Source organism: Mesitornis unicolor, unplaced genomic scaffold (assembly GCF_000695765.1).
Source record: "Mesitornis unicolor isolate BGI_N332 unplaced genomic scaffold, ASM69576v1 scaffold54652, whole genome shotgun sequence".
Classification (NCBI taxonomy): domain Eukaryota; kingdom Metazoa; phylum Chordata; class Aves; order Mesitornithiformes; family Mesitornithidae; genus Mesitornis; species Mesitornis unicolor.
In genome coordinates, this window is record NW_010169583.1 from 16,270 (window position 1) to 32,806 (window position 16,537).

At 38.9% G+C, this 16,537-nt stretch overlaps 1 protein-coding gene across 1 annotated transcript in view; it reads left to right on the top strand.

The window, feature by feature from the left end:
• Positions 1-2,441: 2,441 nt before the first annotated feature.
• LOC104534152 (calcium-binding mitochondrial carrier protein Aralar2) overlaps positions 2,442-16,537 on the top strand; it is a gene marked incomplete at its 3' end in the record, with an annotated part of 38,840 nt that continues 24,744 nt past the window's right edge. Inside the window, exons 1-3 of the mRNA XM_010179368.1 lie at positions 2,442-2,491; positions 6,546-6,688; positions 13,244-13,359. Coding sequence (XP_010177670.1) covers positions 6,579-6,688; positions 13,244-13,359 — 226 coding nt within the window. The remainder of the gene's footprint in view (positions 2,492-6,545; positions 6,689-13,243; positions 13,360-16,537) is intronic.

Sequence of the window (16,537 nt, forward strand, 5' to 3'; positions counted from 1 at the left end):
TGCTTGGAGAAAGGGTGCTCTTCAGCGTCTTACCTGTTTGGTAAATTTAAACACCTGCTTTGTATTTTTAAAGATAATAAGGTAGAGGGGGACATCTTTACCTCCATCAACTTTCTCCTTCACACTTGAGCTGCATTCAGGTTAAACCGTGAGGAAGAAACAGTATTAGAGATGTTTATCTCTTTATCTTTGGTTAGGACTTGCTGTTGTCCCAGTAAGCTTTCTGGAATATTATAGCAATACTCCAGCGTTCCTGGATCCCCATCACCTTTCTGCTCTATCCAAACAATGGCTGATAAGTGATCTTTACCATAAAGGTGAGAAGGTCAGGTGTTTTATATTTGCCATTAGGTTAATGCCATGTTTGCATTAATTCTGATTTTCCTACTGCCATTTCTCCCTCTTGCCCACCTGTGGTGGTGTTATGCTTTACTGGGTTGAGCACAGTTGCTACTTTGTTGGTCCTTTTGTATCTTTTGATATCACATACCATCTGACAACTTGTTCCTTCTGCCTTGTGTGTAATAAATCTATTAATAGAATTTATTGGAAATGTAATACACCTTTCTTGGGTTCTCAGTATATTTTGTTCTCTTGTACAGTTAACCTTTTTCTGGGAAAAGTCTGTTTACATTTGTTGTTGAGAGTGGAAGCGAGACTGAAAATGCATGGCAGTGTAAACTGAGCATAAGTTAACAGAGAGAACTCTGTTGGAGAAAATGGGCTGACATTAAGATCAAGGTGCAAGAGAGTCCTAAGTATATGAACAGCTCCAGTGTGCAAATCAACCTGTGTGTTACTGTCCCTCACAGAGCTTTCCCTTTCTCCATGCACCCTCTGTCTCCCTTTGCTGAGTGTCATTGCTAATGGGAGGGATTTGGCATTTTTAAGTTCATTTCTTACATTGCCTGAGACGTACAGTGCTGGCTGTTTCTTCACATACAGTATAATGCATGTATACATGGAGTTACGTTGGTAAAAACTTTCTGCTGTCTACTTTGGGAACGAAAATCTCTGCTTGACACTCGCTGTATGTTAGCCCACTCTTCTCTGTAATATGGCCTGGCTTTGTTATAATCCCACACTTCAGTTTCTGTATTTCTTGTTGTCTCCTGGTTGTTTTTTTTTCTTTAAATAAATGTTTTCTGTTGGAGAGTTTTCGTCACTGCGACTTACTTAATAAAAGTTACTGTTTTTTTAGAGTGTTCAGCTTTGCCCACAGCTGGGGATGGATGAAAGGCTGCATTAAACACTTCTCCTCTTAGCATCAGTCCTCCTGAAGCTGTAACATAACAAACATGAGAGGCTTTTCCTTACTTGGGTTCAAATAGACCTTTCAAAGTGAAGATTGGTGGGTGACACATGAACAAACCCATTATGCACTACTAAGCATCCCTTTCCTCTCGTGTCTCCTGGGAAATGGAGGAGTGTGAATGTAGACTGCAGGAAATAGAGGGAAGCTGTCATCTATAGCCGCTGCTTGGGCTGCCAGTATGCAGTGCTGCTGTGCGTTCATTGACCTGGCCATCTTCAGCCTGACTTTCAGTGTGTTTTGAAAGAAACTGGCTGTAAAAAAACCCAGCAAAATCCTTGCCCCCATAATCAAAAGGGGGCTGAAAAATGGCAGCTGAGCTGCGAAAATATTTTGTCTCCCAAGTTACAAAAAAAAAATGTCAGTGAAACCAAAGGAAAATGAATGTAAGCTCAGCTGTCGGCTTGTACCCTTTTCCTTTGTTCATTTCGGTTAGATTTCTGGGACAGTATAAAATTTAAACTTAAAGTGAGATTGAGTGTGATACCGATTATATTTTTAATGGCTACAGATGTTTGAAGTATCTTTTGTTTGCTGTATATTGGCAAGATTCTGCATTGCAGCGGTATAGAATTGGGTTTTTTTTTCCTTCCACAAAGTTCCCAGTTGCTCTAGAGTACCAAATTTTTACAAATGGGGTTAAAATGAATCTCTGCTTACTACACAGTGATTACATTTAGGACAGCTTGTACTTCAGAAATGACACATTTTTAGATTCCCAACTTCACAATTAGACTTTGATTTTTTGCAACTGCCTCCACGTGGATTTCTGTGCAAACACAGAATTGGGACTCCAGCTGTGGGCTCTGTCAGTTGAGTCCTAGCATAGCTTCAGGTGTGGTTTTTCCCTTTTAAAAAAACTTGTAAAATTTTATAAGAAATGTCATTCATTCACTTTTCTTAAAATACTCTGGTGTATTTAAGCAGTTACAACAAAATGTTGAATAACTAAGTGTAAATGTGAAATGAATAAAATAAGCATGGCCAGCTAAAGCTGTACCTAATTTATCTAAGGTGAGCTTTTATTTTCATCACTAGTTCTGTTGTCTGAATTCTTCCTTTTAATGACATTTTGACATCTTTTGTATAAATTATGCATATTAATGTAATTGTATTTACTTGTAGGTGGCTCTAACCAAGAGAGCTGATCCAGCTGAGTTGAAAACAATATTTTTGAAGGTACGTATAAAGTAAATATTTTACTCTTTCTGCTTAAATTTTTCATATCTTTTGCTCCTTTATTGCAGCATACAACTCTTGATAGTTTTCCCAACCATTAATCATTCACTGTATTATTACCATGTTAGACTTAAATACCATTATCAGAATTGAACAATGCTCACCAAGAAGTCAGATACATTCCTGAGTGATTATTGTATTGACTCAGAAGAAGTATTACTATCTTAAAAAAAAAAAAAGCATTGTTCGGCGAATGTGGTGGGAGTTTCAATATTGTTCCTACACATGGTGAAATGTTCGTGTAGACACCGTGCTGTTAGACCATTTGGTAAACTCTTCTCCCATCCTTGTCTCCTTCCTTCCTTCAGGGTTATCTCTGCTGCTCTAAGTTGTAGAAGTGTTGGAAAGATCATCTTGGGAAGTTGTGGTCGTATTTATTACTTAACTAAAATTCCTTCTGCATTGATCTGCTCCAGAAGTATACAAGTAAAGAAATGACTTGTGTACTTGCTTCTATATTTAAGATGTGTGCTTTAGTGTTTTGCTGGAACTTAGCTTTCTTTGACCCATTTCCTAAATTTAAATAACTATTCCTAACCTTCCTAAGATTTATTAGTAGTGTCTGTATTAGTTTGGTAGTCTGGTATGAAAAAAGAGTACAGAAATTGATGGATGTGGAGAATATATATGAGGTAGGTGTCACAGTGCTTCAGGGAGCTGTTGTATCTGAATTATTTTTCTGAAGGTGTTGAGTGCCTAAGAGAGCTCATACCTTTCCAAGTTCCTCCCTCCACCTTCCCTTTCTCCAGTGTCAGGCCCCACTCTCTGTGCACTTCTTGGCATGTTTTCCATTGTCCCTTGTGAGCTATTATTAACAAAATGTGTAGGTGTCTCTATGTATAATGCCAGTATTTATAGTTTTATCATATACTGTCAGTATTTATAGCTCTGAAGTCAGATTGTCAGTTGAGAAAGCCACTGTTTAACTTATTAAGTCCTGGAACTTTTATCTGTCAGGAGAGCAAAAAAGACTTTTGTAAAAGAATGGGATAATGCGATTTTCAGTGGTAAATGCTTGGAAGAGTTAGGAGCAAGGCAGCAGTAAAGGCAGACAGGGAGTAGGCTGCTGACTGGAGAAAATGGTAGCATTGAGTATGGGAGTGAACACAGTAGCAAGATGCCTGGTCCGTTCCAAAATATGAGGCGATGCTCTGTTGTGGTGATGGTGGGGTTGGCTGGTAGGTTTGCTGAGAATAGTGTGAAAATTGTCTCCTACCTGCCTGTGGGTGTTCACCTCTACTCTGTTTCTGAAGGTTGTCACTCCCTCAGCTTTCAGTTTTGGTGGATTGAATGGGTCGTGAGCACAGTAAATAGCACCTGCACCTCCTTTTTGTTCCTTTTCTGCTTCCCCTTCCACTCTAAAGAAGGGGTCTCAGTAAAGTGGAGTAATGAAATATAAGCTGAATATTTTATTCAGTGTAATACAGAATTTGTTGTGGTGCTTACTCCTGAGAAGAAAAAAGGATGAGTGAATGTGGTATGTTCTTCCATGCTCTACATATAAGCGATGTCCGGAGTGTTATTTAAAGCTGCTTCAGACATAGTAAGTGGCAAAGCCAAGGTAGTTGCTTCTGCAGATTGTGGTAACTTCAGTTATAAAGTAATTTGACAGCCATTCTTCCTACTTAAATTAAGAATTAAAAAATATGATTGCCAGGTAGGAATGGTACCTACCCACTGTGCAGAAATAAATATGAAGCTATCAGTTTAAATTCAGTTGATTAATCAGTAAACTTTAAGCATATTTAATACATCAAACCCCCTGTAATGTTTGCAAATCTTATTTTTGAATGGAATTGAACTGGTTAATACTTGACTATCTAAGATGTATGGAAATAAGTTACCAAAAAGCCATTAAGTACTATTGTATAATATCAAATTCTCTGTGGGTATAATTGCCAAAGTGGGGAAAAATACAGTTGTAAAGAACCATTTTTTTAAATGTCTCTCCTCCAAAACCAATGTTTTTTTCTTTTTGTTATGATAATTTCCAGAAGTAACTCTACTTTTTCTTAGTCTTCTACCATAGCCCCTAAGAGATTAGATTTTAGTCAAAGTGATCAAGCTGACATTTTCCAAGGTCATTTTCTATATGTAGTATAGAGTACGTGATTGGATTTCAAATACACTTGAGTAAATCACAATGACAAGAAACAGGGGGACACTGAAACCTTGTGCTGTTTTGTGTTATTGAGTGCCCTAGCAGGGGGTTAGCCTGGATGAAAAAAATGAAATACAGAAGCATAGGCTGTCTGACTTACTTGATTTGTTTCTCTATAGCAGCTGTGTTAAAAGTTTCTGAGGCTGGGATTCTGAAAGATTCTGTCTCCCTGCAAATAAATTACATTGAAATCAATTGATCTGCTAGTTCCTATAAAAGTATATAGTTCAAAATTCCTTGCAGTGTATCAGCTAGAAAACTTGTGTTACAAACAGTGTCTACTGAAACAGGAACCCTTAAATGCTAACCAACATGTAGATGCCAAAGCAAGTTATGTTTTGTTTGGGCTTGCTTCTCTGAAGCCTTGTTTCTTGAAGATATTGCTGTACCTGAAGACTGTATTTATATAGCACTAGAAGAAAATAATTACTTAATGTTACACTTTGGCATCCCTCTGAGAGTTATATGCCTACAGCAGGTATAACAGTACTCTGCAGGCTCCAGTGCGGCTCTGTGAAATGAAAACTGGCAGTTTCCTTTCCTTAACAGAGCAGAGCCATAGCCACGTAAAGCAAAACATTTGTCATGGAAGTACGCTACAAAATAGCAATAGGCATCTGATTTATTTATTACTTCAGTGTGGATAATGCTCTGTGAGGAGTCACAACAATGGTTTATCATCCTACCTTGCCTTTAAAAAAATAAGAAATTAACAGTTGCTTTCCTGTTCCTGGTGCACATTTGGTATCCCAGGACAGACCTGTTTCCCTTAAAGCTAATACATGGTTCTGCAAGTGTTGCCTGGGATTTATTTTCCTCTTAATGATTGTCTTTATCCTTTTTATTTTGTTAAAAAGCATTTTTAGGGTTGATTCCAAATTTACCCTTCTACGGAAAATGAGGGCTTTAAACTTTGAGGGGCGACTGAGGAATCGGGACAAGGGGTGGTAACAAAGGCAGTTTTACTTATTTATGTATTAGCATCAAAATATCGTAATATTCCTTTTCCTTGCTAAGAAACATGTCACTAGAGTCTTCCCTTTGGGAGCAAGTATGCTTGGGTCTCTCAGTAACTGTTTTCTGGAGTAGAATGCCAGTAACTATGGTATAAAGCAGGAGTGACATATGTCAGCAGTGCTTGGTAAGGTGTCGGGCCTCTTCCCTTGTTTCTGCAGTGTGCTGAACTGTCGAAATTCTTGCTTTCTGTTAATTTTTCTGCAAATGCTGTTCTCTGTCCTCCTTTCAGCAGTTCAGCCAAGGAGGAGTATCTGTAGGTTCTCCTTTAGCAGGGGACCAGGCATAGATGAAGGTCATGTGGTGCTCCAAAACAGCACCCCCAGATGGACACTCCTGTGGGACTCCACTTGCACTGCAATGTCATTTCTTCAGTGTAAACCTACATTCTCATCCCAAAGTAAAATTGCTACACAGAGAGGTCCTTTCAGATAAATAAATTTGTAGGCATATCCTGTTGCTATCAGAATTTCAGTGGGCCTGAGGTGCCACATACGTGTTTCCAAATGCATGTGTGCTTCTTACTCTACTTCAAAAAAACATTTGGTGCTGGAGCATTTCTAGACTTATCATGGAGGAGTTGTTGACAGGATACATGAAACTGTATCTGCCACTCTTCTGCTGGGGAAACCAAGCCTTCAGTTGCCTGAGTGCTCCCCACTTACTCCTTCCTGTTTGGCAGGAGGCTGTAGGTTTCTCCGAGCAGAACTGTCATGTGCTGTCACATAAGCCTGCTCCCAATTGGAAACTATGTGTGGTGGTAATAAATGCCTGGAGAAGGATGTATTTGAGGCACTAAATACTGTGTTCGTTTAACAGTATGCAAGTGTGGAGAAGAATGGCGAATTCTTCATGTCTCCTGATGACTTTGTCACGCGGTATCTGAAGATAATTGGAGATGGTTTGCCTAATGCAAACACTGTACAGCTCCTTGCAGGTGTGGTGGATCAGACAAAAGATGGGTAAGTCTTTTTTTGTTGTTCGTTTAAAAAACACAATACCATTCTTCCAAAACAATCTGATCCCTGAAGGGTGATGGGGTTTTGGTTTGATTTGGGTTGGGTTTTTTCCTTTTTCTTTTTTTTTTTTTTTTTGCCTGCAGATACATAAAGAAATACAGTATCTTTGAATTGGAAAGAGTACTTGGGCTGCATGTAACATTTAGCTGAGCAAACCATTTTCTGTCTACTATGTATTTTTTATTTATTGAACCTTTCATGTCTGTTGGCTGACTCCCCTAAGTCTTGCTTTTCTTTACTTCCACGAGTCTGTCTGTCTCTGTTTACTTTAGGTATCTGTCACAAACACATTCAAATAGCAATCCAAAATAAGTTTAGATGGTGTAGGAAGAGATCATAGGAAAAAGTGTCCCTACGTTGTTTTGCTGTAGTGCTTTTAAAGGTTTTTGCTACTGTTTTTTCCCTTGAGAGGGAGGAGGAGCAACTAAGGTATTTAGGGAGCCACTTTGCAGTCTTGGGAAGACAGCAGTGAAGTTGGTTGCACATGGTTTGCATTTGAAAGGCTGACTTTGCCAATAGGCAAGATTAGCTACCCCTCCATCTTCCTCCCCCCTTCTTTAATGAAATCCTAGCTTTTGCTTTTGGTACTTGCCCAGGCAAGCTGTCTCTTCACCCATATGAATACATTTTTTCAACCCTGCCTTTAAAGTATCTTTAGAGAAACTTTAGAATAATTAGCTATGGACTTAAAGTCTGTAGTTGTGGCATTTTTAGAAACCAGAAAACTTCAGGCATGACTCATATCAGTGGTTGCAGAGAGTAAAATGTAAGATAAATAAAGCATGACTAGAGAATGCAGGCTTCCTAGGGAACAGATGCATGCATAACTGTGAGCTTGTGAAAGTTTCTGTGCTCTCTTTTCTGCTCAGACAGCCCCATGTTTCTGGCAGCAGGGCACCTTAAACCTTGCAGAGGAGTTAATGTGATGGTTGTTACCCCAGTAAAAGAATTCTGTACAAGGTTACATTGGTAACGTTGACATAGTGGCAGGAAGAAAGTGGTGACTTCAGATAGTGCTTGACTGAAAATGTTAAACATTTCTCACATTTCTTCCCTTGGTTTGATGCCTGCAAAAATGTCACTTTCCAAATTGCATGGCTTCAAATCCATTTTATAATAAGAAGATTGAGAGTATAATCCATACCTTGTGATTTGGATCTCTCTCACAAACAGAAGCTGGTGTCAGGAAGAGCAAAATGTAAAACTGCAGCCTATGTGAACTTGTTGACAAGTTGGGATTTCACAATTTGGCAGAGTCTTTCAGGAGTTTTGTGGTGCAGCATTGAGGCTTCTATTTGCTGCTTTCTGCTGTGGGTGAGGACTGTTTCTGTGCCCAGACTATGCAGTGACAGTTCCTAATGTCTTTGGAGGGTCTTTTCTGTTATTCAGGCTATCCTCGTGTTTAGCTGCTATACTAATATCTGAAAGGATGGAGAAAGTTCAGAAATTGATTAGCACTCATTTCTAACCTAACATTGTAGCATTCTTTTTCCATGTGGCCAGGCATTTGTACTTTGCTCTAGTGGTCTATAAAGTGATCTGCAGAGTGGTTGTGTGAAGGAAGTGTCACTTCCTTTTCAGTTCCTGGAATGAAATCTCGTGGGGATGGCAGTAGGACCTACTGGTCTTCTCCTGTTGAATTCTCTCCAACTTGGCAGTCCAGAGCTCCTAGGTTTAAAGTGAAGTACAGAACTGCTTTTGTTAGTAATCATTTTTAATAGGCTGGTCAGTGTTTAGGGACTTAGACATGTTAAGGTCATGAGAGTCTACTTATTTCTAGTATAAAATAGAAGGTAGCTTGCAACAGCAATGACAAGTTAATTTTGTTATAGTGTTAGTGGCTTAAAGTAGTGCGGTTCTGAAAACACTGGTAGGTTATTTCTAGAAGTGTTTATCAACTCTCCGACGTGATTTTCTCTGAAGAAGCATCTGTTCTTCATGACTGGTGAGCATGACCACTCCTCACCAAAAGGATCTGTGCCCAGAATCTCCAGGGTTGTTCCTAGCACTTTTATAAATGCTTTTTAATTCCCTCTGATTTTGGTGAGAAGTTAAGTACAGTTACCAAGTGTAATCAGAGAGAAATACTAAAATGAGTACGTCATGTGGGTGAAAGGACAGCACAAGAGCTTCGGACTCATGAACAGATCAGATAGGTGGGCAGAGAGGTGCTTGCCTCAGAACTGGGGAAGTCCTTAGCGTGAAGTGTAAAGAACAGTAACTTTTACGTAAAATCCCACTATTGCTGCTGTGGACAAAATCTCCCTGTAGCACTAGCACAGTTCCTGCATTGCCAGGAATTAAGGATTCAGTGGCATCTACAGGAGCTGCTGGTGGTGTTACCAAGGTACAAGACCTCTTAAGGCACACTCTGGAGTTCAGTGAATATCTGTTGCCATGGGAGCAAGTTTTGTCTCCATCTGAAGTCAGGGCATAAGGATATTTGGAGGTAGGTTTTCTTTCTGTTCTCTTACTGAGGCATCTTTTTAAGGTTTTCTTTAAGAAAAGGAAATGCTTTTCTTGCTGATGGCCAGAGAAGCCCTTCTAAGTAGTGAGTCAGTAATAACACAGATTTTTTTAAAAGTGTTTTAACATGTGGCTGTAGGCTGTATGAAACAGCTGTAAGCTTCTCATTCCTAATTTTAGTTGAAAAAAAAAAGCTTCATTTGACTTCAGTTGGATCAGAAACTCCCACAAAATACAGGGACTTAATCAAGGCTTATCAGCAGCAGGCTAGGCATTTTGCATCCTGCCTGCTGTGACATATTGTTTTTCAGTCTTTTGTTGTACTTTTAAACATGTCTAACAAAATAAGTATTTACTGCACATCTCTGTTTGGACTGTAGTAACTAACACGTTACTGAGAAATACTGTATGCTTTATTTTTAGAAAGGACAAACTATTCAAAAATAACACTTGGAAATGCCAGCATTTTCCATTATTATTGGATATAAATTTATCCTCTAATGCACCAATTTACACTATACTTAGTTTACCTAGGCTGCAGCGTAAAATAATAGATGTAGCTTCAATTTGTGTCCCATTATGTTACCATGTTTAAATTGCTGATACAGTAAAAACATGCATTGATTTCTGAAGAAACCTCTTCATCATTGCATTTGTATGTATTATTACTGTGGGCAATAGCTTTTTTTACTTCGCATAGCTACGTGCAGACTTTCTCTGGTGGGAATGCGTCATGTCTGTGTGGCGCCAGGTGCCATGGGCATCAGCATCAAAAGAAGCAGCATGGAAAAAAGGAGAAAGTAGTAAATAGTGGACTTGCAGCACCACACATGGTTGTTGTGTTTGGACTGTAACTCTTCTGCGTGGGTGGTTTTTAAAATATCAAGATTTCAGCCTTCCTGAATTAAATTGTGGAACACTGGCACCATTAATGAGGACATGAAGGTGAAGGAAGATTTTGACCACTTGGGTAGGAAATCTTCAAGATCGAAGGAAAATTCTGTAAACTTTTCAGCTTCTTCTCTTTGCACTGTTAAAATCACCAGGCGTTTCTCTGCTTTTGTAAAATAAATGAGCACTTGTTTAGGTAGATAAAATAACTCTTAAGTAGTATATTGAAGTCCATGTTAATATGTGCTGTTTAATGACACCTAATGATATTCAGTGAAGGGTTATGCTAAACCCAAAAGGGTGATGCTAAACCAGAGAGAAAATGTGTTACCCAGGCAACTACCCTTGTGCAGTATAGAGAAGTGAGCATATGGCTATGTAGTACACATTATTTCAGCATCTTTAAGCATTAAGAATCACACGTGTAATTGACTGTGAAAAATTACTGCTCAGTTACTGTATTGTATGGTCATAATAGAAGTAAATGAATACGTCATTGTTGTTAGAATAGATCTGTTGGGAATCACTAGCAGGCTAGTCTGCTTAGGGAGCAAAAATACAATAAGAAGAAAATAGCTGGTTTAATTAACATGTAAAAATTGGGTTAATTTGAATTCAGCTGGCACAGCACATATTAATGTCTCTTCTTTAAATAGTCTGGCTAGAACCACACAATTTGTACACTTTTAATCTTCCCAGTACTAGGGATAATTGTTTTTAAAAATGGATATGGGGTTATTTTAAGGATCTATCTCTGACTTATTAGGAGGGTTTATTACTTGCAAGTACTGACAAAGAATGCCTATATCAGTATAAAATCTTGTAGCGGTGTTAATACATGGAGTTTTAATCAAATCCAGCCCTAATAGCATAGAACATCCTCTTAGCGTGGTGCTGGGATTCTGCTGGGTTAGGTGCTGTATTTCTTCTCTGTGGTCTTATCGCTATTTGTGTTGGGATCTGTTGGCAAGGACATAACCTGGGTGTAGTTTCACACAAAAAGTGGCTTTATCAAAATGGGGTTGCTAGATATTTTACATTTTTTATTCTTAACAATCCTATTCTAGAGTCCTGTTGTCTGCTGTCTGTTTTGTTCTTTCTGTGTGTGGGCTTTATAATCTTTAGGACAGAAGAATTCAGTGCTTTGTGTCTGTTTGCTGTTGTGGAAGTTGTCAGGTGTGTAACCAATAATAATGGATAGTGATGAGCTTTTATAACCTGTAAGTCACGTAGTAACAATAAATGTGCATAAATTGAAAATGAAGTAGGTTGTGATATATTGGTTTAGAATTGAAGGAAATGTTGCATTTTAAAAAAAAATATTTTGACTGAGGATAGATTGAAGTTTTCTTCCATTTAAAGACTGAGTATCTCTGTATTCTGTGTCTAACAGAGGGGAGTACTGAGAGCTCCCAAGGAGTTTAAAATACATGACTTGATGGCCTGCCCACATGCTACCGTGTGTATCTGTAGCAAGTCATTGGCTTCTTTGCCAGTAAAGCTTAAGGCATGCTTATGTGTTTACTGGCATCATCTGTTGTGAGTTTAATGTTAAGAATACCTGAGGAGGTTTCTTTTTATTTATTTTTCACACTGCATAATAACCTATGATGGCAAGTTCCCAGAGCTTATTATTTGCCAGACTATTTCTGACTCTACATATGCTTTTATTTTACTTTTATTTAGTGCATATATATTGAAGGAGGTAAAGTAGAACAGCTTTTTGGCTTTTCCTGTACCATGCTTTTCTTTAATCTCTTCATTTGTTCATCTTCTTGTGTTTTCATGTTCTTCAAGGAAATCAGTTTCTGTTACCTTGTGGATGTTTGGCTGCTGGCATGCAGCACGCACACTTCTGTGTGACTTGAAATTAATTCCTTTAAGACAGGGTGACTGGAAATTGCTATATAGTCATGGGTCATCATAACTTGATGGAACAAAGAGCTTTTCCAACCTCTTGAAACCCTTTGTTCTTCACTGCTGCTGCATATCAAGTGGAAGTTTTCATTGAACTGATTGCAGTGTCATTTTGAGTAGAAGTTCTGAGGATACAGTTAGTTTTTAATTAAAAAAAAAGAAAAATGTTTTTGTGTGTGTTTCTTGGCGTTTGTTACACTATATTCTGTGCTTCTCAGAAATAAGCAGTAGCTTCTCCCCGACTACTGCTGTGTGAACCCATTAAAGCTACGTGCTTACTACACTGACATAAAGCAGCCCCAAGAGAGGGCAATCTTAAACTTCCCAGACTGCCAGCAGGCCCTGCAGCCACGCATGTGAAGGTGATGTAAAACTGTACAACCTAGACATTAGAGAAGTAGCAAAACTGAAGAATGGTTGGCCGTTGCCCCTTTAAGAGTAGGGATTTGATCTCCATTTAAACTATTGGGTGAGACCCCGAGAAATTAGAACTGCTCAGGGTCTTTGCTGCATCAGATCTACTGCTGGAAACAATGTTAAGTTGTCTTAATTACATATTTCTGCTCTTTAACCGACTTGAGGAAGGGCACCTCTGCTTTTATCTGTGCTCTGCTACTGTGCTCATGTGTTGGGAACCTGGCTGTAATGATGAATTTGAATAAACTGCTCTTGGGCCGACTACTGCTTGAAAATCTGTGACTCGACACGCAGGACTGGAGGGCTGTGAAGGATGACTGAGAAGTGCAAGCAAACAGATAACACATTCTGATCGGTTCCTTCTGAAGTGAGTGGCAGCATGTAGGGCTTGAATAGATTTGCTTTCCAAAGGCCTTAAGTACTGAGTCTTGAGGGGAGTTACTCATATCTTTATTGGCTCTCTGTCTTGCCAGTGGAGGAGGTAGGCTTCCCCAAAGGGCAGTTCAGTTAAGACATTAAAGCTGAGGTGAGTAGCCATGCTGAACGCTTCACTTATTTATGTTCTGTTGTGACTTGCTGAGAGGAATAGTTCCTTGTTCAACAAAGCCATTTCCATCTAGCGGTATAAAGACCTCCTGACAGCGTTGGTGATAGGGCATTTTAGGATAAATTGTAATCCCTAGTGATAACATTTTGTACATATTTTGGTAGTGATCTTATTACTTTTGTATAATTTATCTTATATTGTATTTCAGTTTTCTGCAAGCAAGTAGTTTCATAGCTCTTGCTTTTTCCTTCATTCCTTAGGTTGATATCCTTTCAAGAGTTTGTGGCGTTTGAATCAGTCCTGTGTGCACCAGATGCGTTGTTCATTGTAGCCTTTCAGCTGTTTGACAAGACTGGCAAAGGAGAAGTTACTTTTGGTAAGACTGTTCTTAAATGTACACTCTTAATTTAAAAATTGCTACTAGTGCTAAACTCTATTTCACCTTCTGTTACTGTAGGAAACACAGTGATTGATCATAAAACTACACTAGTGCCAAACAACTTTCTGGCTGATTTTTTTTAGTCATTTACACGTGTACAATATGAAGTCAAGGTCATGGTCATCTTCACGGTTTTCTCTGGAGCATTGGTCACTTCTCCTTTTCTCTTCCTCAGCATGCTTGTGCAGGCCTTCAGAACATCAGTGAAAGGTGGCTATAGGAAGTGATTGTAAAACAGCAAGAAAGTTGCTGGAAGACTTGGATGAATGTTGAGTCTGAAATTACCCTGGATTATTTTTTGTTTAAATTGGCTATATTTCAGGCTTGCTTCCTTTTAAGGCCTAGAACTTTTCTGTGACATTTTACAGTAATAAATCCATTATTACCCCCACAGAAAAGTCAGCTGTGTATTGGAGGTGTGGTGTTTGCATAGACAGCAAGAGAAATACTCAGATCAGATGAAGATGTGATTTTTGGGACTGTTTATTTCTAGATACCACAGAACATCTGCAGGACTGTCTGCCACCTGTCTAATGACAAGGGCCATTCTGTCCAAAAAAGGATTAATACATTAACAATTTTTATTAACGTCAAACGTTGAGCCACACTTCAAAAATTATGGGGTATTTTTGCCCTGAGTAACTACACTGGATAAAATTGCTATTTCTAATCTGCTAGATTTGAGCACGGTTGTCCATATGTCTCAAGTTTTATTAATTGGTTGTTAAGCAGTTTTAAATAAAAGGCAAGTTGGATGACACTGACGTTTTGTCTTTTCAGAATGTACAGTTCATGTTTCCTTTGTCTTTTGCTAGTATTCCTCACACAGGTTTTATGCTTAGTTAAAAAAAGCCCTTTCCTTTCCATTTGAACTGACAAGATATCCTGTAACCATTGCTTGAAGCATCTTTGTATTCCTTCCCCCATCTCCAAAAATCTGTATTTGAAGTTTTGGCTGGTGAGAAGACTTGCTGTCTCTTCTTGTGTCTATTTTGGTTTTTCATTATTTTAGTTGTCTACTGAATCTCTGAAAGGTGTGCTTTTTGTGTATAATGTTACTTGTTAGGACAGCTTTTTAAAAATCAGTGCAGATGCTAAAAGATTTGAAAGAATTTCAGGAAAAAGTTCTGCTGATTATAACCTTGTGGAAGTATTTTGTGCCTAACAGCCTTGTGCATGTGTATGGACAGAGGCAACGAGAGGCGGCATGCTTTTAAATCAGGAGGGCACGCATATTTTGACGAGGTTTTGTTCCAGCGCAGACAAAGCAGGGTTCCTGGAATGCCTGTGATGTGCAGGTTCTTGTCTGCGTCAGAGCCCCCGGTTGCTCGGAGCGCTCGTTAATGATCTCGGAAGAACCGTGGTCGTTTGATCCCAGTTCTGAATCAGTCCGACTTAACTTTTTAACGCTTGGCATTCTTCTTCGCTTTTTTCCTGCTGGCAAATGCTTCCCTTGGGGTTCAACACAGTGAGTCAAGGGATTTGTTTGGCATTTCAAGCCATTGAAGTCCTTCTAGCGATGAGAGAAACTCCTGTGCCAGGCTGTATTTAAGGTATTTGAACAAGGAGATGTGCCAACATCGGCAGAACCTCAGATAGCTTTTTTTTAATTCCTTCTTCTCCCCCTTTGAAAGCATAAATGCATTTGTAACTTCTGTTTAGTACCTTGTGGCTACCACCCCAGCAAATGCCTGGAGTGGGGAAGATGTGAGAGCTGTCTCAGTGTTGTGCGTTCTCAGCAGAAATGGTTGACCTTCAGGCAAAGATAGTTTCTATTTTCTTTCATAAGAATAAAAGCTTTTTCCCCCCCATTATGAAAAAACCCCTAATATTTTAATGAATAAATTATTACAATACTGTCCTGTAACTTTGCCATGCAATGCCTCAGTCATGTGTCTTTGAGGTTAATTATGAGATCTTTTTCCATTGACTTGAATGAAAGTGGGATCAAGTCCTTATCAAGGTTAGGAGACTTAAATAGGGGGTTTGTACACTGTGGAATTACAGTGTGAAAGGAACAGAGGAAAAGGGAAAGGATCGTTTTTCATTATACTGCTGTTAAGTGTCGTATCTCAAGGCTCCCATTATGAGTCTGTATCTCATTTTATTATTGTAAAGAAACAGCATGGCTTATCTGTGCAGTCATTGTTTTTCCATGTACTGAGATAAAGGTATAAATATTTTAGCTTATACCAAACAGAATATTGGGCTTCCCAGCTGTAAACTTCACATTTTCTACTAAGTAAATCGTCCAAATCTTCTTCTTCTCCAGGTGCACTTATGTTGACACATTTGTAAAACAAATTCATAATGGGCTTTGCATCTGAATGCCACATCCAGGCTGTGGATATTTAGAGAAATGTTCTGGGTATAGAAGTTCCAGTATTTTATTTATAATTTTATTTATTAAGTATCTTGCACTTACTTTTCTTGAAGAATGATGCGCTCTTACTTTAGCTTCTGGACTGGAAATGCCTTTGCATTTTAGCCATAAGTTGATACCTCTACAATTTTAATTGTTGCATTTCTTTCAACTTGCAAGGTAACCATACCTAGTTCTGTGACAGAGCTAGCATCTATTTGAAAGGGCTGATCCACAAGCAGAGCGTGGATGGCGTGGGGTGCGGCGGGGGAAGTATTTTGAGTTTATTGCTTTTCGAGGTGAATGAAATGACCAGTGGTAAATTAGTGGCCAGTGCCTGACTCAGGCTCCACCTGGCCCTTGCATCGTGGCGTAGATTTATCTGCTGCTGAAGTGTCAAAGCTTTGACAGTTTGCAAGGAGTTAAAGCTCTCAGCAGGAAAAGTGGGAGGAAGTTTAGCTGGCTTTTAAATTCGAGGCAAAGAGCAAACCATTGCTTCTTACTGTTGAGTGTTGACAGGCACATAAAAGCTGATAATGTAAGTCCAGGGGTTTAAGAGACTTAGTAGAGTTGCTTTTTTGTCGTATGACTGTATTTTAATGCCTCATTAAAGAAGCAGAGCCCTTTGAAATTCTTTACTAGATGGCATTTAAAAAAGGTGAGATGGTTGGGTAAAAATGTCAGTGTTTAAAAACTAAGTCATCTTAACCGCCATCTCTAATTTTGAATGGATAAATGAAATGATGGGAGCTA